The sequence below is a fragment of the Salmo salar genome, chromosome ssa07 (genome assembly GCF_905237065.1).
Source record: "Salmo salar chromosome ssa07, Ssal_v3.1, whole genome shotgun sequence".
NCBI lineage: Eukaryota > Metazoa > Chordata > Actinopteri > Salmoniformes > Salmonidae > Salmo > Salmo salar.
The window spans coordinates 48,291,484-48,314,910 of NC_059448.1; the positions used below are offsets into that span (position 1 = coordinate 48,291,484).

Genomic DNA, 23,427 nt, shown 5'->3' on the forward strand with positions numbered 1-23,427 from the left:
GGCAAACATTTAGTTGTGAATTCCATAGTGTAACTACATATATCAGTATATAGATAACCTAGTGTGTGCTGCACAACAATGAGTGACTCATAATTTAAAAAGATGAGGTAGGGCCTCCCGAGTGGCGCTGCAGTCTAAGGCGTTACTACAGACCCGGGTTCATTCGGGCTGTGCCACAACCGGCCGTGGCCGGGAGTCCCAATTGGACGACGCACAATTGGCCCAGAGTCGTCCGGGTTAGGGAAGGGTTTGGCCGGTGAGGCTTAACTTGCCTGCGGGCTGACCCCGGCCGCCAGATGAACGGTGTTTCCTCTGACACATTGGCGAGGCTGGCTTCCGGGTTAAGCTGGCGGATGTTAAGGAGCGCGGTTTGGCGGGTCATGTTTCGGAGGACGCATGACTCCACCTTCTCCTCTCCCGAGCTCATTGCGGAGTTGCAGCGATGAGACAAGATCAAAAATTGGGGGAAAAAGGGGGTAAATAAAAACAAAAAAAGTCAAAAAGTTGCTGTAAAAATTGCTAAAGAAAATACATCAAAGAATTCGTTTCAACGCTATTGAAAAACCCTCTTGTGGTTATTTCCAAATAGCCCGGTATATGGTATATATGGTATACTGCCCAAACCTAGTTATAAATACAGATATAATATGACTAGGCCTAGGGACACTTCATGACCTAACCAGGAAAACCCAATGTGAAACTGATTTGTAACTCACAATATAGAGGGTGGAGGGAGCTGCGTCCATAGAAATATAATTACTAGAACGGTAAAGCCCCTCACACCACATCAACATTACTGGAACACTCGTGGGTACACTCAATATGGCTGAAAGTAACTCTATTTATATGGCTTAGTACTTGGGCTAAAGCTGACTCACACTATGGAGGTCACTAACCCAACCTCCACTCCAAGTGCATCTTCATCAGGGAATTGTTTGATCAGCCCCCCTCCCTCTCTATTTCACCAGGGGTATACAGTAGGTTCAGCACACTGTGTTTGTTCTTTGTGATCAAAGTGGATCTCTCCCCAACCCTGATCTCCTCCCATCATTCATGTCTGACAGGATTGTTCTGCCTCTCTCTCTCCCCTTTCTCTTTCTCATTCTCCCCTCGTCACACCACACTGACCAGGGGGACTGGTCCATTGACAGCCTGCCTGAGCCTGATTCCATTTAAGGCTATGAGGTTGTGACCAGTGTGGTGGTACTGAGGCTGGTCCAGAGTGAGAGCCGCTCTAATCAGAGAGAGAGAGAGAGAGAGAGAGAGAGAGAGAGAGAGAGAGAGAGAGAGTGAGAGAGAGCTGGACTAATCAGGAGAGTGGAGATAATATCTCCTAACCCCAAATATCAGTCAGAATGGGGTGATAATGTACCGTCCACAGGCTCTCAGGACCTCCATGATGATTCAGAAATAGGCTGGCACATACACACACAATTACCCAAACACACACACACACACACACACACACACACACACACACACACACACACACACACACACACACACACACACACACACACACACACACACAACCCACAGACAGTCATGCTCACAAGCACTTGCACACACATTTTTTTGGACCCAAACAGGCTTCTGGAAACACATTGTGAGTCCTTCATATTAACATCCCTGGCTCCATTGTCATACACATACACAGCAAGTCACAATACATCAATACAAGCACATGCATGCCATATGTCTCTCCCTTTTACTCACACACATACACTATTCAACACACGGAAGCCCCCCCCCCACACACACATACACACACACACTACTACACACCACTCCCCGCCCCCGCCCCCACCAGCCACAAAAACACACTCACTAACATGTGCTGTGACTGATATGCGAGTCTGCTAGGAGTGGGTTGACAGCCCTAGGGAATAGCTCCTCTCCTCTCCTCTCAGTGCTCCTCTCCCTTCCTTAGCCACATCTTCACTCATTAACTATGAAAGAGGCTGTTTCATGTTCTCACCTCCACTGAGCTCCACACACAGAAAAACACCACACAGATCAAAGTCCTGCCATGTATTTCTACCACGCACCACTCAGTCTAATGAAACACCCTTCTATTAAAACCACCTGAGCTTCAGAGCTAGGCAGGCAGTCTGTCTGTCTGTGTCTTCAGCAGAGCTTCAGAGCTAGGCAGTCAGTCTGTCTGTCTGTGTCTTCAGCAGAGCTTCAGAGCTAGGCAGGCAGTCTGTCTGTCTGTGTCTTCAGCAGAGCTTCAGAGCTAGGCAGTCAGCCTGTCTGTCTGTGTCTTCAGCAGAGCTTCAGAGCTAGGCAGGCAGTCTGTCTGTCTGTGTCTTCAGCAGAGCTTCAGAGCTAGGCAGTCAGTCTGTCTGTCTGTGTCTTCAGCAGAGCTTCAGAGCTAGGCAGGCAGTCTGTCTGTCTGTGTCTTCAGCAGAGCTTCAGAGCTAGGCAGGCAGTCTGTCTGTCTGTGTCTTCAGCAGAGCTTCAGGGCTAGGCAGGCAGTCTGTCTGTGTCTTCAGCAGAGCTTCAGAGCTTGGCAGGCAGTCTGTCTGTCTGTGCTTTCAGCAGAGCTTCAGAGCTAGGCAGGCAGTCTGTCTGTCTGTGCTTTCAGCAGAGCTTCAGAGCTTGGCAGGCAGTCTGTCTGTCTGTGCTTTCAGCAGAGCTTCAGAGATACACACAACATCACACTGCAGGTAGCCAAAATCTCTAGCTTCCTACTGTTTGTTTCAATGTCACTGTTTTTGGCTTAAAAGGTCTTGTGTAGAGCACATGCATACAACACACGCAGAAGCACGCTTACACACGCACGAACGCATGCACACACACACACACACACACACACACACACACACTGCTGTGTGTATGTGTGTGTGCAGTAAGTGTGTTTTAAATGCTGAACTCCAGAAGACTCTCTTTCCACTAAGCACAGTCACAGCCCCTGTCAGTTAGTAGCGTGGGAGAAATGATTCCATGGATCTGGGAGAAAGAGAGAGAGAGAGAGAGTTGTGCTGTCCATTAGCCTGCAGCGCTGAAGAGAAGGGCCCCTTTGTCACTGTAACAATTTGTGCTCTCTTTATAGGGCCAACACTCAGTCTAAATACTGCTGTGGAGGAGCTGTCAACTCCCAGGAAGCCTAAGGAAGGATACTTCTGAAGGAGCTCCAGTGTTAAATGTGGTATAGTGTTTTAGAGTACATCCCTTGTCCCAGGTCAATTCACCTTACATTAGTGACAATTATAATGGTATAGAGCAGGTATTTCCAACCTGGGGTACGCGTATCCCTGGCAATGCCGCCGGGGGTACACCAAATAAAAATGGGATTCACATTTAAATAATATTTTTAAAAACAGTCCATTTTCAAACAGTCCATTTAGTAAGGTCCGCGTCCATAGAGACACATACCAGCTCTACTGGTAGTACTGCTACTACCAGCAGTTCTACACCTGTCGACGACACAAGTTGTTCTGCTTCCACGAGCACATCCAATGTTAGCATCAGTAATTCTATATTTGTTGTTAGCCCAGTTAGCATGGACACTGACAGTTGTGAATCTGATGCAGCCAAAGAGCTACTGCCCCCTTTACCCGGGAAAGCACCGAACAACAGACAGGGATGTAGGACCATCAGAGGCGCAAATATGATGAGAACTACAGTCGTGGCCAAAAGTTTTGAGAATGACACAAATATTAATATTTTCACAAAGTCTGCTGCCTCAGTTTGAATGATGGCAATTTGCATATACTCCAGAATGTTATGAAGAGTGATCAGATGAATTGCAATTAATTGCAAAGTCCCTCTTTGCCATGCAAATGAACTGAATTCCAAAAAAAAACATTTCCACTGCATTTCAACCCTGCCACAAAAGGACCAGCTGACATAATGTCAATGATTCTCTCGTTAACACAGGTGTGAGTGTTGACGAGGACAAGGCTGGAGATCACTCTGCCATGCTGATTGAGTTCGAATAACAGACTGGAAGCTTCAAAAGGAGGGTGGTGCTTGGAATCATTGTTCTTCCTCTGTCAACCATGGTTACCTCCAAGGAAACACGTTCCGTCATCATTGCTTTGCACAAAAAGGGCTTCACAGGCAAGGATATTGCTGCCAGTAAGATTGCACCTAAATAAACCATTTATCGGATCATCAAGAACTTCAAGGAGAGCGGTTCAATTGTTGTGAAGAAGGCTTCAGGGTGCCCAAGAAAGTCCAGGGATTGGGGCACCACCAGTACAGAGCTTGCTCAGGAATGGCAGCAGGCAGGTGTGAGTGCATCTGCACGCACAGTGAGGCGAAGAGTTTTGAAGGATGGCCTGGTGTCAAGAAGGGCAGCAAAGAAGCCACTTCTCTCCAGGAAAAACATCAGGGACAGACTGATATTCTGCAAAAGGTACAGGGATTGGACTGCTGAGGACTGGGGTAAAGTCATTTTCTCTGATGAATCCCCTTTCTGATTGTTTGGGGCTTCCGGAAAAAAAGCTTGCCCGGAGAAGACAAGGTGAGCACTACCATCAGTCCTGTGTCATGCCAACAGTAAAGCATCCTGAGACCATTCATGTGTGGGGTTGCTTCTCAGCCAAGGGAGTGGGCTCACTCACAATTTTGCCTAAGAACACAGCCATGAATAAAGAATAGTACCAACACATCCTCCGAGAGCAACTTCTCCCAACCATCCAGGAACAAGTTGGTGACAAACAATGCCTTTTCCAGCATGAAGGAGCACCTTGCCATAAGGCAAAAGTGATAACTAAGTGGCTCGGGGAACAAAACATAGATATTTTGGGTCCATGGCCAGGAAACTCCCCAGACCTTAATCCCATTGAGAACTTGTGGTCAATCCTCAAGAGGTGGGTGGACAAACAAAAACCCACAAATTCTGACAAACTCCAAGCATTTATTACACAAGAATGGGCTGCCATCAGTCAGGATGTGGCCCAGAAGTTAATTGACAGCATGCCAGGTTGGATTGCAGAGGTCTTGAAAAAGAAGGGTCAACACTGAAAATATTGACTCTTTGCATCAACTTCATATAATTGTCAATAAAATCCTTTGACACTTATGAAATGCTTGTAATTATACTTCAGTATTCCATAGTAACATCTGACAAAAATATCTAAAGAGAAGTAGCAAACTTTGTGGAAATGAATAATGTGTCATTCTCAAAACTTTTGGCCACGACTGTATATTGATTGGGGTTCACTTATATTGGGAGTAGTACCTTTCCTCAGCCACAGTGTGTTATATGTGCAAAAGTACTATCTCACAACTCAATAAACCTTCACTCTTGCACAGACATTTAGAAACAAAACATGCCAATTTGAAAAATAAGTCACAGGAGTTTTTTGAGCGAGAATAAAGACGACTTTTGAGTAGTAAGACACGTATAAAAGCAACAGATACCATTAACAAGAAGGGGCTAGAAGAGTCTTATATGGTGAGCTACCGAGTGGCTAGGACAGGCAAGCCCCATACTATTGTGGAGGACTTCATTCTTCCTGCTGCCGCAGATATGGCTGGGACAATGCTGGTTGAAAAGTCCCAAAAATATATACAGACAATTTCTTCATCAAACAACACATCAGTAACATGGCGGGAGATGTTTTGAAACAATTACTGCTTCGCATACAAGCCAGTGAATTCTATGCGTTACAGCTGAATGAGTCAACAGACGTGGCGCGCCTGGCACAGCTCCTGGTATATGTCCGTTACGTTTATGGGGGGTCAATTAATTAAGGAAGACATCCTCTTCTGCAAACCACTGGAAACCAGGACAACAGGAGAGGATATTTTTAAAGTACTGGACAGCTTTGTGACATAAAATGGACTTTGGTGGTCAAGATGTGTTGGTATCTGTACTGATATTGCAAAAGCCATGACAGGGAGACATAGTGGAGTGGTAAAGCGCGTGCAAGTAGTTTCCCCAGACGCCACTTGAGTACACAGCAGCATCCACCAAGAGGCTCTTGCTGCCAAGGGAATGCCTGACAGCTTGAAAGACGTTTTGGACACTACAGTGAAAATGGTTAACTTTGTTAAAGCAAGGCCCCTGAATTCCCGTGTATTTTCTGCATTGTGCAATGATATGGGCAGCGACCATGTAACGCTTTTACAACATACAGAAGTGCGCTGGTTATCAAAGGGCAAAGTATTGACACGTTTTTTTTAATTGAGAGACGACCTTAAAGTTTTTTCTTTACTGACCATAATTTTCACTTGTCTGACTGCTTGCATGACGACGAGTTTCTCACACGACTGGCCTATCTGGGTGATGTTTTTTTCTCACCTGAATGATCTGAATCTAGGATTACAGGGACTTAATTCTAGGATTACAGGGACTCTCCGCAATTATATTCAATGTGCGGGACAAAATGATTATGAAGCTGGAGCTCTTCTCTCTCTGTATTAGCAAGGACAACACACAGGTCTTTCCATCATTGTATGATTCTTTTGTATGCAAATGAACTCAAGCTTATGGACAATATTGTTGGATTTGGGGTAAACTTTGAACATTGATATACTAAAGACATGATAGATCAGAAGCATAGTATATAAAGGAGTGAAAGAGAATGGTTTTTATGTCAGAAGTTAATGGTTCTCTGTAGAAAGACCGATGGCTGTGGAATGTGCTGGGTGGACGGGAGGGTGTCACGGGAGTGCGATAGATGATACGGGTGGAGAACTTTGGATTAGACATCAATGGGGTTGAGGTCAGGTCAGGTAACCTTAAGGGAGACAGAACGGTTTATTACTCTGTCACTTCCTCTTCCTGTGGAACCATAAGATGTAAGGAGAGAAGGAGGAGTGTCTAAAGTGGAGTATATATACTTGTAGTGGTGGAAACATGTATTTGTCTGAATACAGCTGTGTCGACCCTTTGGGAAGAATTAAACTTGGTTAAGCTTGTCTAGTGTCTGTGAGTTATTTACTCTGAAAAATTAGAACCTAACAATATCAAATGTAATATAGCGAAGCACCTGAGTGAGTTGGGTGCGCAATTACACAGGTACTTTCCCGAAACGGATGACACAAACAACTGGATTCGTTATCCCTTTCATGCCTTGCCTCCAGTCCACTTACCGATATCTGAACAAGAGAGCCTCATTGAAATTGCATCAAGCGGTTCTGTGAAAATTTTATTTAATCAGAAGTCACTGCCAGATTTCTGGATTGGGAGGCGCTCAGAGTATCCTGCCTTGGCAAATCGCATTGTTAAGACACTGATGCCCTTTGCAACAATGTACCTATGTGAGAGTGGATTCTCGGCCCTCACTAGCATTAACACTAAATACAGGCACAGACTGTGTGTGGAAAATGATTTAAGACTGAGACTCGCTCCAATAAAACCCAACATTGCAGAGTTATGTGCATCCATTCAAGCACACCCTTCTCATTAACCTGTGGTGAGTTATTCACAATTTTCGATGAACAAATAAAGTTTTATATGAAGGATGGTTAAATAAGGAGCAAAATGACAGATTATTATAATATTATTACTTGGTCCCTGGTACTATAAGAGCTCTTTGTCACTTCCCACAAGCCGGGTTGTGATAAAAACTCCCACTCATTCTTCTGTTTAATAAATGTATCGTATAGTGTGTGTGTGGCAGGCCTACAATGATGGAAAAAACAAAATTTGAGAGTACGCTGACCCTGGTGCTAGAGGGGATACGCAGCTGGAGGTTGAATGTTTGAAGGAGTACGGGACTATAAAAAGTTTGGGAATCACTGGTATAGAGCAAAGAGACAGCCACTACTGAGTGTTGAAATAAAACAATGGGTTTTCCCACAGGGTTTTCCATGCAGTCTGAGAAATGTCGACATCAGTAGGCAAGGCCTCAGTAAATGTTCCTTTGGTTTATTCCATTTTGCTTCCAGCAGGGGGGTTCTCTAAGCTCTCCCCCTTCTTTCACTCTCTCCTCCTCTAGCTCATTCCCCGTTCGGCCATCCTCTCCTCTCCTGTTCGCTCCTCTCTCTCTCTGTTTGAAGAGCTCTAAAGGAAAACACTTTAAAATGCACTCGTACAGAGGGACTTTTTGAAGTAAAGTTTCATGCTCTCATGCTCATACATATTTCATCTGGCCTTTCTAATTCTGTCTGAGGAGAGGAACAGCCCATGTTACCCATGTTCCCCTGCTTTTCCTTTTCCTTTCTTCAGGGGAGGAAGAAGGCTGAATTGAATTCAGGTCACCTGCAGCACATGGGGCTATTTCGTCTCTGATGTCGCACCCCCTTCCCACTGGTGCCTGCATAGACAGGAGACCAATACATCTAAACTTTTTGCTTCAGCCGCTTCAGCCGCTTCCTCCACTTGCTGGGTATCTCTCCAGGGTATTCCCACTGAGTGTCACGTGTGTAAACACCTCAAGGGCCTTATTCCAAAACTCTAAATATGGGGTGGAGTTAGCAAAGTTATGCCCTTAGGCCTCTGTTTTGAAGCCCTTATTTGCAGTGTTTTCTAGAGTAGTCTCGCCAGGTCTGATCCCCCACAATTCTCTATAATCTCCACTTGATTCACTCTCCAAACCGCTATCGTTGTTTTGGAATGGACTGAGGAGAGAGCAACTGAGACGGGAGCCACTGAAGGAAAAAGGAAAATGGGAATTGAACTAGTGTGTGTTGTCACAGTGATAGCACCACCATGCTGAGACAGAGGTAATATCAGTCAGACTGCTGCTGAGAATGAGCAGGAGGAAGAGGAGGAAGTGGTTTGCTGGGTTTATTCTCTTTCCTTGATGAGGTGGTTGCCAGATGGAACAGAGGACATCTATATAGCCCCTGACACACTGCGATATACTGTATATTAACATGACAGCCCCAGTCCAGTTGAGTCACAACAGCTGGACTGTCTTAAACAGAGTCATAAACCGAAACAAGTCTTAAGGAAGAAGACCTTGAAGGACCTCAAGTAAAACCTTCTCCTTACACTAGGCAGGATTCCATTGACCTAGGTTTATTCAATGTCGCAAAAAATGTAATTGCGACACGTGTAATGTAAACAGCAGATATGGGAGACATTTTCTAAAGATTAACAACATTTGTTTCCGTTCGACAGGGTGGATTTGTCTTTTGTGTAACTTTATTGCGACAAATGATGATGGAAACTGTTTTTCCAATAAATTATGACAGCGGAATCTTTTTGAAGGTACAATTTGCAAACTAATTATTTTTCTGTACTAAATCCATAAGATGGCCTAATTTGTAAACAGGCTGACAGTGAGTTGTGAGCAAAATAACCAGGAGGGAAGTTGACAATGGCTATGAATAGGCATAAATAAATAGTATTTCTATTGTTGCAGTCCTCAAAGACTGAATCGCATTGAATCAAATGAAACAGATCTACTTACCGCCCGTAGGTCGGGGTGCCGACAGTCTAAATGCCTACTGCTTGCAAAATAAAACATTTTCAAATATAAAAATAAATGTTTCTTTGCAGGACAAGCAATGTCATGACTTTCAAGAATGCCTGAATTGCTTCGCCTTGGTTTTCTGGTTGGCTGGATGGAAGTTTCACCATCCAATGATTTCAGATCTACAGGAGTGCAAATTTAACCATGGCGCGGACCGTTGCGATATGTTGGCACGTGAGAATAATACGAATATGGCAAATATTAGTCCATTTTTTGCATTCTATCCATGCTGTCTTTCACGAGCTACCTGTGACTGATAGGTGGGAGAGCGCACAGATTGTCGGCAATTTATTAATGAGCAATTTTATACTTCATTTATAATCGACACTGCAGGTTTCTTTTTTAGGTGTGACGTCATTACGTCAAGCTGTTTTTCTCGACACAAGATAGTTAAATGGAAACGCACCGCAGTGGGCAATTGTTACATCTATTGTCTATGCAAACTTTCTAAATGTCAACCAAAAAAATCACTGGCCAATTAATGGAATCATAGTCTCTGTCTCTGCTCCCGTCTCACTGTGAAGGGAGATAGTTTCCATGGTAACCTGTGGAGGAAGTCTTTTGGGCTGAGCAGACACGTCTACCTTCCATGCCTCTGCACTTGACCCCTGACCCCTAACTGCACCCACTCAAAATAAGGACTGGAGTTAGCAAAAGTATGCCCTTAGGCCTAGGTTTTACTCTGCTGCCACTGTCGCCCCCGGAAATGAGCACACAGTCAATTTGAGCTGAATACGAAAAAATAACACCCTTAAATTGAGGGAGAAAGGTTGCTGTTCTGGCATTTAGCAAGGACGTAATAACTAACACAATCAATATTTCCCCACCGGGGTAACCTTTGATTTATAATCACAGCTGAGCTCCCCAATCCACTGTGTTTGTTATAGTCTTAGAGTTGGGATTCACAATCAGTAGTTCAAACAAGTTGGAAAATTCATTATCTCCAAACCAGTGTCTAAATACATTATGTGAAAACTGCGTGTTTCTATGATCTGTGGTCAAAAAGAAAATGCAAAAAAGGTTCTCTATGACATCACAGGGTAGAATTAAAAGTAAAAAAACGGTGATTTTCAAAACCAGCAATGAGTTTTTAGCCAGAGGTAGGGTATTTTATTTCTCCCCACATCAATGCAACCAGTTTAAACATCGCTGTTTTTAAAATGTTTAAATTTGATGATGTTATCGAGTAGTACGTTTTGTACTTCATACTTTTTCTACAAAACATAGAAATGTGTCGTTTTCACATATGTAGACACTGGTATTGTGCTGAAGATAATGCAAATGAAAAGTGGTGAAGTTGCCCTTTAAGTTCTTCAGGAAAGCTAAGGGAGTTGGGTTTGTCCAAAAGCAATGATGTTCAAAAGCCATCTGAACTCAGCTGACCTCTCCCTTCACAATGAGGGTAAACAACCAGTGGAGCAGAGATGGTGACTTACTCAGGTAGAACGGCCTATTACTACAGTTCATTTAGGTGCTGTGGAGGGAGGACGCAGAAGAGAGGAAGGGAGAGGGAAGCATGGATGGTTGAGGATGATTAACCATTAAGTGTGTCTGGAGTGGGGCGGAGCGTGACTGGGCTACTGAAGGACTCCTATCTCTCCTCTTCAGCCTCCTCTCAACGGGCTGGGAGAAGGACACACACACATCCAGCCATGCATTCACCCGTGCACACGCACAAATCCTTCGGAACTCATTCGCCATCTTACGTATGGGACATTATCATACACAAACGCACACCAAACTCTGCGTCCTCCTCCTTATCTTCAGTCCTCAAATCAAATCAAATTTTATTGGTCACATACACATGGTTAGCAGATGTTAATGCAAGTGTAGTGAAATGCTTGTGCTTCTAGTTTCGACCGTGCAGTAATATCTAACAAGTAATCTAACAATTTCACAACAACTACCTTTTACACACAAGTGTAAAGGAATGTATAAGAATATGTACATATAAATATATGGATGAGCGATGGCCGTGCGGCATAGGCAAGATGCAGTAGATGGTATAGAGTACAGTATATACATATGAGATTAGTAATGTAGGGTATGTAAACATTATATAAAGTGGCAATGTTTAAAGTGACTAGTGATACATTTATTACATCCAATTTTTTATTATTAAAGTGGCTAGAGATTTGAGTCTGTATGTTGGCAGCAGCCACTCAATGTTAGTGATGGCTGTTTAACAGTCTGATGGCCTTGAGATAGAAGTTGTTTTTCAGTCTCTCGGTCCCAGCTTTGATGCACCTGTACTGACCTCGCCTTCTGGATGGTAGCTTTGTGAACAGGCAGTGGTTCGGGTGGTTGTTGTCCTTGATGATCTTTTTGGTGATGTGTTGTGCAGACCTCACCACCCTCTGGAGAGCCTTGCGGTTGTGGGCGGAGCAGTTACCGTACCAGGCGGTGATACAGCCCGACAGGATGCTCTCGATTGTGCATCTGTAAAAGTTTGTGAGTGTTTTTGTTGACAAGCCAAATTTCTTCAGCCTCCTGAGGTTGAAGAGGCGCTGTTGCGCCTTCTTCACCACGCTGTCTGTGTGGGTGGACCATTTCAGTTTGTCCGTGATGTGTACGCCGAGGAACTTAAAACTTTTCACCTTCTCCACTACTGTCCCATCGATGTGGATGGGGGGGGGTGCTCCCTCTGCTGTTTCCTGAAGTCCACGATCATCTCCTTTGTTTTGTTGACGTTGAGTGCGAGGTTATTTTCCTGACACCACACTCCGAGGGCCCTCACCTCCTCCCTGTAGGGCGTCTCGTCATTGTTGGTAATCAAGCCTACCACTGTAGTGTCGTCTCCAAACTTAATGATTGAGTTGGATGCGTGCATGGCCACGCAGTCGTGGGTGAACAGGGAGTACAGGAGAGGGCTGAGAACGCACCCTTGTGGGGACCCAGTGTTGAGGATCAGCGGGGTGGAGACGTTGTTTCCTACCCTCACCACCTGGGGGCGGCCCATCAGGAAGTCCAGGACCCAGTTGCACAGGGCGGGGTCGAGACCCAGGGTCTCGAGCTTAACGACGAGTTTGGAGGGTACTGTGGTGTTAAATGCTGAGCTGTAATCGATGAACAGCATTCTTACATAGGTATTCCTCTTGTCCAGGTGGGTTAGGGCAGTGTGCAGTATGATTGCGATTGCGTCGTCTGTGGACCTGTTGGGGCGGTAAGCAAATTGGAGTGGGTCTAGGATGTCAGGTAGGGTGGAGGATGTTCGCAGAATATACCCATCAATCATGTCACACAGACACAGTCCCTCCCTTCTCCTCTCCTGCTGGAGACTCAAGGTGAGGGAGGACGCCACAACTTTTACTCAACCCACACACTCTCACACACACACGCTCTCTCAAACACACACGCTCTCTCACACACACACACGCTCACACACACACGCTCACACGCTCACACACACACACACACACACACACACACACACACACACACACACACACACACACACACACACACACACACACACACACACACACACACACACACACACACACACACACACACACACCTACCTATCTGACCAGCACTGAGAGGGGTGAAGCATAAGGTCAGGGTCCTCAAACCACTAACACCACACCAACCTGATGTGTGAATATCTGAGTATGTGAGCACAACAGAAAGACAAGCCATCAAATAAGGCCATTAGGAAAGAACATGTTGACCTTTCCACCCTAAAAGCCTTCCTGCCAGTCTCATCTGCACACAGAAATAGGTTTTTACAGCCGGACAGAAAAACAAGTGCTGCTATTTCCCCCAGAGACTGTTTTCACTGGGAGGAGACGAGAGAGTGAGCTCTGCGCTAACGGGTGAGAAACGATGATAACTTTGTCTGGCGCGTCTGAGGCCTGCTCCGTTTTACATGACTAGAATATAATTACCTCTGCCCTGGCCTTGTCTCTCTCCCCCTTTCCCTCTCCCTGTCGCTCTCTCTCTCTCTCTCTCTCTCTCTGAGCCCTCAGTCTCGTCCCAGAGACGACGTCAAAACAGACAAGACATAAGGAAACACAATGGAACAAAGCAGCCATTTAAAACCTTCAACCTTCAAACTCCTCCCAATGCCATCACAGCCCAGATCCCTATCAGTCACACCAGTCACTCCTAACCAAAGCCTTTCATTGGTTACACTGTATTCTGGATGGGATGTGTGTTGTGCGACAGCTTCTTAGGATAGAACTAACCTGACTTTTAAATGATGAAATGCATTGAAATAGTGACGACCGACAGGCAGGCAGGGTGGATTAGTTCTCTTGTTTTTTTCCTTCTGCGTATCAGGGGGATTCTGTTGGCTTCTCTGAAGGCACAGTGAGATAGCAGACAGGTTGTATGTAGAACAGGAGAGAGAGAGACAGAGACAACTCTCAAAACAGGGGAGCCTGTTCTGTCTTCTCATCCAGCAAATATGTGGTAAAACAGGAAAACAAGCTGGCTTTGATTTGAAGACTATCCTATTCCTCGTTCCCTCAAGTCAAAAAACTAAAGAGGACAGCAGGAAGATACAGAAGGAGAGAGAGAGAGAGAGAGAGAGAGAGAGAGAGGTTATGTAACCAAGCCATAGCGCTCCTCTGATGATGAGATATCTCTCTATTGTCACTGATGTGCCTTTGAACCAGGGGAATCAGCTGACAACCACTCTGCTGCTGACACACACACACACACACACACACACACACACACACACACACACACACACACACACACACACACACACACACACACACACACACACACACACACACACATGCCTGAATAATTGACAGATCTGCATGTATAAGTTGTTTATAGATCAGAATGAATGTTAGAGTGTGTATAGTGCTGTTTCTTCGGTGTGTGTGTTCCTTCCATCCTCAGGGCTCCATGTCTCCCTGTTTGGTGAGTCTCTCCTCCTACCTTTCGTCTGTTGTTCAGAGACAGAGTTTAGACCCCACCCTGTGATCCTGTTAACGTTCACCAGAGCGTGGGCACACACACCCTACACCCCCGCCCCACATGCCTCCTAATCAATACACAATATACAGTACCAGCTCATCTCTCCTACACATCTCTCAGGGAGGCCTGCTTCGCTGCTACCCAGCTGTCAGCTAGTGAAACATGGGCAGATTCTCACTAACGTTCCCCTGATTATAGCTCCTAGCCCCGGCGTGGGCCCTGGGGATCCCCTCTTAGATCCCCTTCTCCAGCTGGTTGAGGCTCTACATGGAACCAAGTCCTGTCTCTCCCAGGGCCAGCGATTACTGGATGATCTTTCCAACTAGATCAATATTCATCTCCTTCACATACAGTACATCACATCTCGTAGCATGGAGCGTCCCGACTGGAGGAACGGGATTGGAGGTACCCAGATTCACATCTCGTAGCATGGAGCGTCCCGACTGGAGGAACGGGATTGGAGGTACCCAGATTCACATCTCGTAGCATGGAGCGTCCCGACTGGAGGAACGGGATTGGAGGTATCCAGATTCACATCTCGTAGCATGGAGCGTCCCGACTGGAGGAACGGGATTGGAGGTACCCAGATTCACATCTCGTAGCATGGAGCGTCCCGACTGGAGGAACGGGATTGGAGGTACCCAGATTCACATCTCGTAGCATGGAGCGTCCCGACTGGAGGAACGGGATTGGAGGTACCCAGATTCACATCTCGTAGCATGGAGCGTCCCGACTGGAGGAACGGGATTGGAGGTACCCAGATTCACATCTCGTAGCATGGAGCGTCCCGACTGGAGGAACGGGATTGGAGGTACCCAGATTCACATCTCGTAGCATGGAGCGTCCCGACTGGAGGAACGGGATTGGAGGTACCCTGATGAACTAGATCAGGGATGAGCAGCTTTGATAGGGGTGGGGTCACAAAAAATGTGAACTCATCAGGAGGGGCAGTTGCTCGCGGGTCTGCGTACCAACATCCATACTGCCCCCTCACACATATTGTGAGCAGAACATTTTAGTGGCCCCCCCTTTGAAAGCGGAGATTTGTTTGTTTGTTTGTTTGAAAGAAAAGTGCATTTCGACATATTTTGCCATGAGGCGGGGAGAAGATTTAGCAATTGTATAAGGATTTGTTATTTCTTTTATTTCATTTCACCTTTATTTAACCAGGTAGGCCAGTTGAGAACAAGTTCTCATTTACAACTGCGACCTGGCCAAGATAAAGCAAAGCAGTGCGACACAAACAACAACACAGAGTTACACATGGAATAAACAAACGTACAGTCAAGAACACAATAGAAAAAAATCTACATTTCATGTAATTCTACTCATTTTGACAGGAGGCAGAGGAAAATGAGCTGCTCTCAGTTTAATGTAACATCTGAGTGAGACTGACTAACAAAGTCAATGGGGGCCCCCCGGACGGTAATTCAACCATGATAGCTTGCCTCTAAACTAACCTAGCAATCACATTTTTTTTGCTGACATTGACTGACAATCAGTGACTGACATAAGAGAAAAGGTGATCTGAGGGCTTCAGAAGGGAGGCTGCCAGTTGCCCATCCCTGAACTCGATGAAGATGGTTTCCTGGGATTCATCTTTCTAAGACATTCTCTTTGTTTCCTCTTTCTTGTCATCTTCCAAAGTGGTCAACTATCTTCCTCCATCCTCCTGCTTATCTTTTGGATGGCCTGAGAATACTGGAGCCCTACTGTCTGTGTATATACAGTATGTGTGTGTGTGTGTGTGTGTGTGTGTGTGTGTGTGTGTGTGTGTGTGTGTGTGTGTGTGTGTGTGTGTGTGTGTGTGTGTGTGTGTGTGTGTGGGAGGCAGGTCAGAGTGGTGGATGTGATTGTGAGAAAAACTGTGTCTGTATCAGACAGACATGATTGACTAAGCTGGGCTCAGCTAGAATGATTCTCTGTGTCTGATACGAGCTCCATTCTCCGCAGCCTGACTGTCTCTGTGTCTGATACGAGCTCCATTCTCCTCAGCCTGACTGTCTGTGTCTGATACGAGCTCCATTCTCCGCAGCCTGACTGTCTCTGTGTCTGATACGAGCTCCATTCTCCTCAGCCTGACTGTCTCTGTGTCTGATACGAGCTCCATTCTCCTCAGCCTGACTGTCTCTGTGTCTGATACGAGCTCCATTCCCATCAGCCTGACTGTCTCTGTGTCTGATACGAGCTCCATTCTCCTCAGCCTGACTGTCTCTGTGTCTGATACGAGCTCCATTCCCATCAGCCTGACTGTCTCTGTGTCTGATACGAGCTCCATTCCCATCAGCCTGACTGTCTCTGTGTCTGATACGAGCTCCATTCCCCTCCACCTTACAATGCTGCTATACATAAAACATAAATCTCACCCAGACGAGGGAGAGATAGAGCAGGGAGAGAGAGAAGGGGTGATAGGAGAAAGATGGAGGGTGAGACTGATGGGGAAGAAAGAGCAGGAGATGGGACGAGTAGAGAGAATGAGACAGGGGAACAGAGAGCGATGAGTGAGAGAAAAAGAAAGGTAGAAGAAGAGAAAAAGAGGAGAGTGAGAGAGAGGGAAGACAGAGTGGGAGACATAAAGGGAGAGAGAGAGAGAGAAGACAGAGTGGGAGACAGCGAGGGAAGACAGAGTGGGAGACATAAAGGGAGAGAGAGAGGGAAGACAGAGTGGGAGACAGCGGGGGAAGACAAAGTGGGAGACATAAAGGGAGAGAGAGAGAGACCGAGTGGGAGACAGCGAGGGAAGACAGAGTGGGAGACATAAAGGGAGAGGGAGAGGGAAGACAGAGTGGGAGACAAAGGGAGAGAGAGAGGGAAGACAGAGTGGGAGACAGCGAGAGAAGACAGAGTGGGAGACATAAAGGGAGAGGGAGAGGGAAGACAGAGTGGGAGACAAAGGGAGAGAGAGAGGGAAGACAGAGTGGGAGACAGCGAGAGAAGACAGAGTGGGAGACATAAAGGGAGAGGGAGAGGGAAGACAGAGTGGGAGACATAAAGGGGAGAGAGAGAGAGAGAGAGAGAGAGGGAAGACAGAGTGGGAGACAGCGAGGAAGACAGAGTGGGAGAGAGAGAGAGAGGGAAGACAGAGTGGGAGACAGCGAGAGAAGACAGAGTGGGAGACAAAGGGAGAGAGAGAGGGAAGACAGAGTGGGAGACATAAAGGGAGAGGGAGAGGGAAGACAGAGTGGGAGACATAAAGCGAGAGAGAGAGAGAGAGAGAGAGAGGGAAGATAGAGTGGGAGACATAAAGGGAGAGGGAGAGGGAAGACAGAGTGGGAGACAGCGAGAGAAGACAGAGTGGGAGACATAAAGGGAGAGAGAGAGGGAAGACAGAGTGGGAGACAGCGAGAGAAGACAGAGTGGGAGACAAAGGGAGAGAGAGAGGGAAGACAGAGTGGGAGACATAAAGGGAGAGGGAGAGGGAAGACAGAGTGGGAGACATAAAGGGGAGAGAGAGAGAGAGAGAGAGAGAGAGAGAGGGAAGACAGAGTGGGAGACAGCGAGGAAGACAGAGCGGGAGACATAAAGGGAGAGAGAGAGGGAAGATAGAGTGGGAGACATAAAGGGAGAGAGAGAGGGAAGATAGTGTGGGAGACAGTGGGGGAAGACAGTGGGAGACATAAAGGGAGAGAGAGAGAGACAGATGAGAGAGAGAGACAGAGAGAGAGAGAGAGAGAGAGAGAGAGAGAGAGAGAGAGAGAGAGGGAGGCAGGCACGAGAGAGAGCGAGAGAGACGAGAGAGATATAGTGTGTGAGAAGGGCTGCAGGGTTGGAGAGATAGCGCGGGAGTCTGAAGCAGATTCCTCTATCAATGCCGGAGATCACTCAAAAGCACATTACCGCATGGAGAAAAATGAGAGAGAGATTTTTCATCCAGAAGGATGCAAAAACATCCTATTCCTCACCTCCTGGTCATAGGCTGTATCTCTTCTGCAATACTATATTACTGCATATCTTCTTCTTTCCCCATCCGTCTCCTTTCTCTTCCTCTCTTAGCCACACCATCTAAATGACACTCTCTCTCCTTCCCCTCTGCCGCCTGTTTGTGTGTCTGTGTGTATGTGTGTGTGTGTTTGTGTCTGTAGTGTCCATTCTGTGGTGGTGCATAGCTCCCTACTCCCAGCGGGGCATAAAGAGGTCTCTGTTAACCACCCTGCCCACTCTCCCGGTTCCTCTAAGGGTCTAACACTAGCAATCATCTCCACACAGGTCAGGTAACACAACACGGCTATAAAGACACTGTACACATCTACAAGTGTCAGACAAGGACCCCAAATAAACCACTGTCCTCAGTGACTGATGACTATTCATGTATAATGGTATACGGTAACATCCATCCTTTCAGCTCTCGGATCAAAACACTGAAGATACTGCAAACCGCCATCAGACGATGAATAAAAAGGAATTCAAAGGTTTTACGGGAGAGAGAGTTGAGTGACTTTGAAAAGGGCAGAGAGAGCGAGAGAAGAGAGTCACTTACCGTCCTCTTTGCATTCTTCTGGTGGCTTCGCCTTCTTCGCCAGCCGCGGGTCCAGCCACGACGTCGTCTTGGTGTTGTGGCTTGACGAGAGAGAAAAGGAGAGACAGTGACAGAAAGAGAGAGAGAGAGAGCCAGTGAGGGAGGAGATTCTCAATTCAGCATCATTTCAGAGAAAAAGAGTCTTTCCCCTGTGTGCCCACCCTCTAAACTAGCTGGCGAGAAGAAAAAACCCTTTAGGTTAACAAAATGGCAATCGATACTTTTAATTTGCACACTGTTTCTCATTAGTGCAGGGAAGGATGGAGGGATGGCGGGAGAAGGGGAGAGGTGTGAGTGATAGAGCTGAACAGCTGTGGGCTTGGCAGGATCAACACTGCGGGCTGTAAAACTGGACTGTGATCAGATGAGAGGCGGTGCCAAGGAAACTTCAATGGATCTCTTTATCGCATCTGAGGACATAATGCCCTCCCTTGAAGACGATGACAGGACAAGTGGGGGAAGGGAGGGAGGGAAACGTGGCTACAGGAAAGCGGGACGAGCTGCCGAAAAAATGATCCCCGAATCCACCCTTGGGAGGATGGGACACTGTGAGCACTACTTTAAAATCTCGGGTGATGAAATGCCTCTCTCTCTCTCTCTCTCTCTCTCTCTCTCTCTCTCTCTCTCTCTCTCTCTCTCTCTCTCTCTCTCTCTCTCTCTCTCTCTCTCTCTCTCTCTCTCTCTCTCTCTCTCTCTCTCTCTCTCTCCCTTTCCTTCTCTCTCCCTCCTCTTTCCTTTTGATTCTGCCTTTCAATCTCTTCCCACCCCTCTCTCTTTCCCATTTTCCCTTCCTCCTTCTCCCTCTCTTTCTATCTCTCCCTGCCTTCCCCTGTATCTCTCTCTCTCTCTCTCTGAGGATTCTGGATAAGCAAATTGATCGAATCTGGAGACCAATCAAAGGGAGCCATCCCGTTGGCATCTGGTACCGCCTTGGCACCGCATCATTTACTTTTCCCAAAATGTACAGCTACAAATTCGGCGGCTAAACGCGTTAGCACACAACGTTCCAGATTGATTCATCTAGATGTAGGAACACACAGGGCCTGGGTGGACGACACATACGGAGACCTAGTCTAGTCTGCAGTGGGTGGAATTAACGGTCTGCCTCTGTGGAGGAGAGGATACACAAGAAGTATGTGACTGGCTGACTGACTGGCTAACGAGCTGGCTGACCGACTGACTGGCTGACTGGCTAACTGGCTGACCGGCTGACTGGCTGGCAGACAACTACATTAAAACTAACCCTGCTGGATGTTTTCTCTGCTACTCTATTATACGACACAATGAAAGGCAGTCCTCTGGGAATCAGATGATGCTTCTGTCACTTAAATTCGAACGATTGTTCATTTCCTAAAGGATTCTGTAATAACCTGCCTATCGACTGATGTACATACACACAGGCACGTACACACTCACACAGTCAGAAAATGTTTCAATATTATTCAAATGTAAGAGAAAGACAACTCACCTCTACAATTATATTGTAGCAGTAAAAATCTAACAGGTCCAATGAAGACCTGTTGTAAAATAGCTCCAATACAGCTAGCCACACGGAACAATAGCATTCATTACAGTGGGAGTGAGTGTTATTGTGTGTGTGTGTGTGTGTGTGTGTGTGTGTGTGTGTGTGTGTGTGTGTGTGTGTGTGTGTGTGTGTGTGCGTGCTTGTGAAAGCTGCTTAAAATGCTTGGGCAACTTTTACCTTCTATTCTCCCTGGCGAAACACTGCATGGACAAGAACCTCTAAATCCCATGACAACAACAGTCAACTATTTGGCTGCTGTTGGCTGTCTGTTTGTGTGTGTGCTTGCGTGTGTGTGCGTTGGGATAATTTGACGCCGCTCTCTTCAGCGCAGACACTTACTCGATAAAGTACACCTCTCCCTTCTCTGTGTAGGCCATCTCCCAGTTCTCTGGCAGGGGGCCAAGCTCACTCTCATTCTCATCTGGCTTGGGGGGTGACTTGGCTAGCTCGCCCCCCTCCTCCTGGGGGATCTCGTTGTTAGGGGTGGTGGGGGTCTCGGTGGGGGGACAGGTCTGGGGGACGTCCCCCGAGGAGACATCTGTACTCTTGTCTTCATGTTCGCTGGACTCTGAGAAGGAGAAGAGAATGACAGGTGAGTCAGAGCTGACATTACTACTGGAGGAACAGGGGAGGGAAGAGAGGAGGAGGGAAGGTGAGAGGGGAGAAGGGAGGAGGGAAGAGGAGAGGGGAGAGAGGAGAGAGGAGGAGGGAAGGTGAGAGGGGAGAGGGGAGGAGGGAGGAGGGAAGAGGAGAGGGGAGGAGGGAAAGGTAGAAGTGAGAGATGAGGAGGGAAGGGTAGAGGGGAGAGATGAGGAGGGAAGGGGAGGAGGGAAGGGTAGAGGGGAGAGGGAGAGCGGAGGAGGGAAGGGAAGGGTAGAGGGGAGAGATGAGGAGGGAAGGGGAGAGGGGAGGAGGGAAGGGTAGAGGGGAGAGAGGAGGAGGGAAGGGTAGAGGGGAGAGAGGAGGAGGGAAGGGTAGAGGGGAGGGGAGGGAGGAGGAGGGAAGGGGAGAGAGGAGGAGGGAAGGGTAGAGGGGAGAGAGGAGGAGGGAAAGGTAGAGGGGAGAGAGGAGGAGGGAAGGGTAGAGGGGAGGGAGGAGGAGGGAAGGGGAGAGGGGAGGAGGGAAGGGTAGAGGGGAGGGGAGAGAGGAGGAGGGAAGGGTAGAGGGGTGGGAGGAGGAGGAGGGAAGGGGAGAGGGGAGGAGGGAAGGGTAGAGGGGAGAGGGGAGGAGGGAAGGGTAGAGGGGAGAGAGGAGGAGGGAAGGGGAGAGGGGAGGAGGGAAGGGTAGAGGGGAGAGGGGAGGAGGGAAGGGTAGAGGGGAGGAGGGAAGGGTAGAGGGGAGAGAGGAGGAGGGAAGGGTAGAGGGGAGGAGGGAAGGGTAGAGGGGAGAGAGGAGGAGGGAAGGGTAGAGGGGAGAGAGGAGGAGGGAAGGGTAGAGGGGAGGGAGGAGGAGGGAAGGGTAGAGGGGAGGGAGGAGGAGGGAAGGGTAGAGGGGAGAGAGGAGGAGGGAAGGGTAGAGGGGAGGGAGGAGGAGGGAAGGGTAGAGGGGAGGGAGGAGGAGGGAAGGGTAGAGGGGAGAGAGGAGGAGGGAAGGGGAGAGGGGGCAGCGTGATTGAGTGCCGAGAAAAAAGAGATGGAACGGGATAAAAAGAAAGATAGAGGATTTCAAATAGGGAGAGGGTGGCAATTACACAGGGACAGAAATAGAGAGATAGACAGACAGATAAAGCGAGAGCGCAAGAGAGAGTAAGGATACCGACCAGAGAGAGATGGAGAGTGATTGAAAGAGAGAGGGAAATAGACAGAGAGAGCAGAGTGAGAGAGGTGGCAGGCAGAGGGGATTGAGAGAGAGTGGAGGAGCTGATGATGTGTCCTAGTTTGAGTCGTGGCGCTTGGTTGGACCGTCCCAGAGGACAGCAACAGCAGCAGGCAGAGGTAGGGAGGGAGAGCTCATCTATGGAGCTATTTGCTCACATCACACTGCCTGCTCTATCGATCTCTCTCTCTCTCTTTCACTCTCTCCCTTTCCTCCAACCTGTATATGTACTGTCCATACAGTCAGTAACAGAAAACTACAGTGCAGCTCTAGGCTGAATACTCAACATCAAATCTTTGTCAGCTTTGTTCACATAGCCCAATGAATAGCAGAGCTACTGTGAGAAATTACAGCAACATGAGACTATTCCGGTCCTATAGCTCAAGTGCATTTATATGGGTTACCTGACCAGAACATTAGACTACTCCAGTCCTATAGCTCAAGTGCATTTATATGGGTTACCTGACCAGAACATTAGACTACTCCGGTCCTATAGCTCAAGTGCATTTATATGGGTTACCTGACCAGAACATTAGACTACTCCGGTCCTATAGCTCAAGTGCATTTATATGGGTTACCTGACCAGAACATTAGACTACTCCGGTCCTATAGCTCAAGTGCATTTATATGGGTTACCTGACCAGAACATTAGACTACTCCAGTCCTATAGCTCAAGTGCATTTATATGGGTTACCTGACCAGAACATTAGACTACTCCAGTCCTACAGGTCAACGGCATTTACAGTGCCTTGCAAAAGTATTGCCATTTTTCGTATTTTGGTGCATTACATTTGGTGCATTAAACCTTTAAATTGATTTTTATTTGGATTTCATGTAATCTTTCATGTAATTTCATGTAACAGGTCAGGGACAAAGTTGTGGAGAAGTACAGATCAGGGTTGGTTATAAAAAAATATCCGAAACCTTGAACATCCCACGGAGCACCATTAAATCCATTATTAAAAAATGGAAAGAATATGGCACCACAACAAACCTGCCAAGACGGCCGCCCACCAAAACTCATGGACCAGGCAAGGAGGGCATTAATCAGAGAGGCAACAAAGAGACCAAAGGTAACCCTGAAGGAGCTGCAAAGTATCTGTCCATAGGACCACTTTAAGCCGTACACTCCACGGAGCTGGGCTTTACGGAAGAGTGGCCAGAAAAAAGCCATTGCTTAAAGAAAAAAATAAACACATTTGGTGTTCGCCAAAAGGCATGTGGGAGACTCCCCAAACATAAAGAAGGTACTCTGG

At 47.1% G+C, this 23,427-nt stretch overlaps 1 protein-coding gene across 9 annotated transcripts in view; it reads right to left on the reverse strand.

Annotated features, from left to right (window-relative positions):
• LOC106609395 (membrane-associated guanylate kinase, WW and PDZ domain-containing protein 2) overlaps positions 1–23,427 on the reverse strand; it is a 255,367-nt gene that overhangs the window by 53,014 nt on the left and 178,926 nt on the right. For all 9 annotated transcript variants that reach the window (XM_045722162.1, XM_045722163.1, XM_045722161.1 and 6 more), the window contains exons 5-6: positions 20,696–20,924; positions 18,793–18,872 (exon numbers count right to left, since the gene is read on the reverse strand). In XM_045722162.1, the coding sequence (XP_045578118.1) occupies positions 18,793–18,872; positions 20,696–20,924 (309 nt within the window). The remainder of the gene's footprint in view (positions 1–18,792; positions 18,873–20,695; positions 20,925–23,427) is intronic.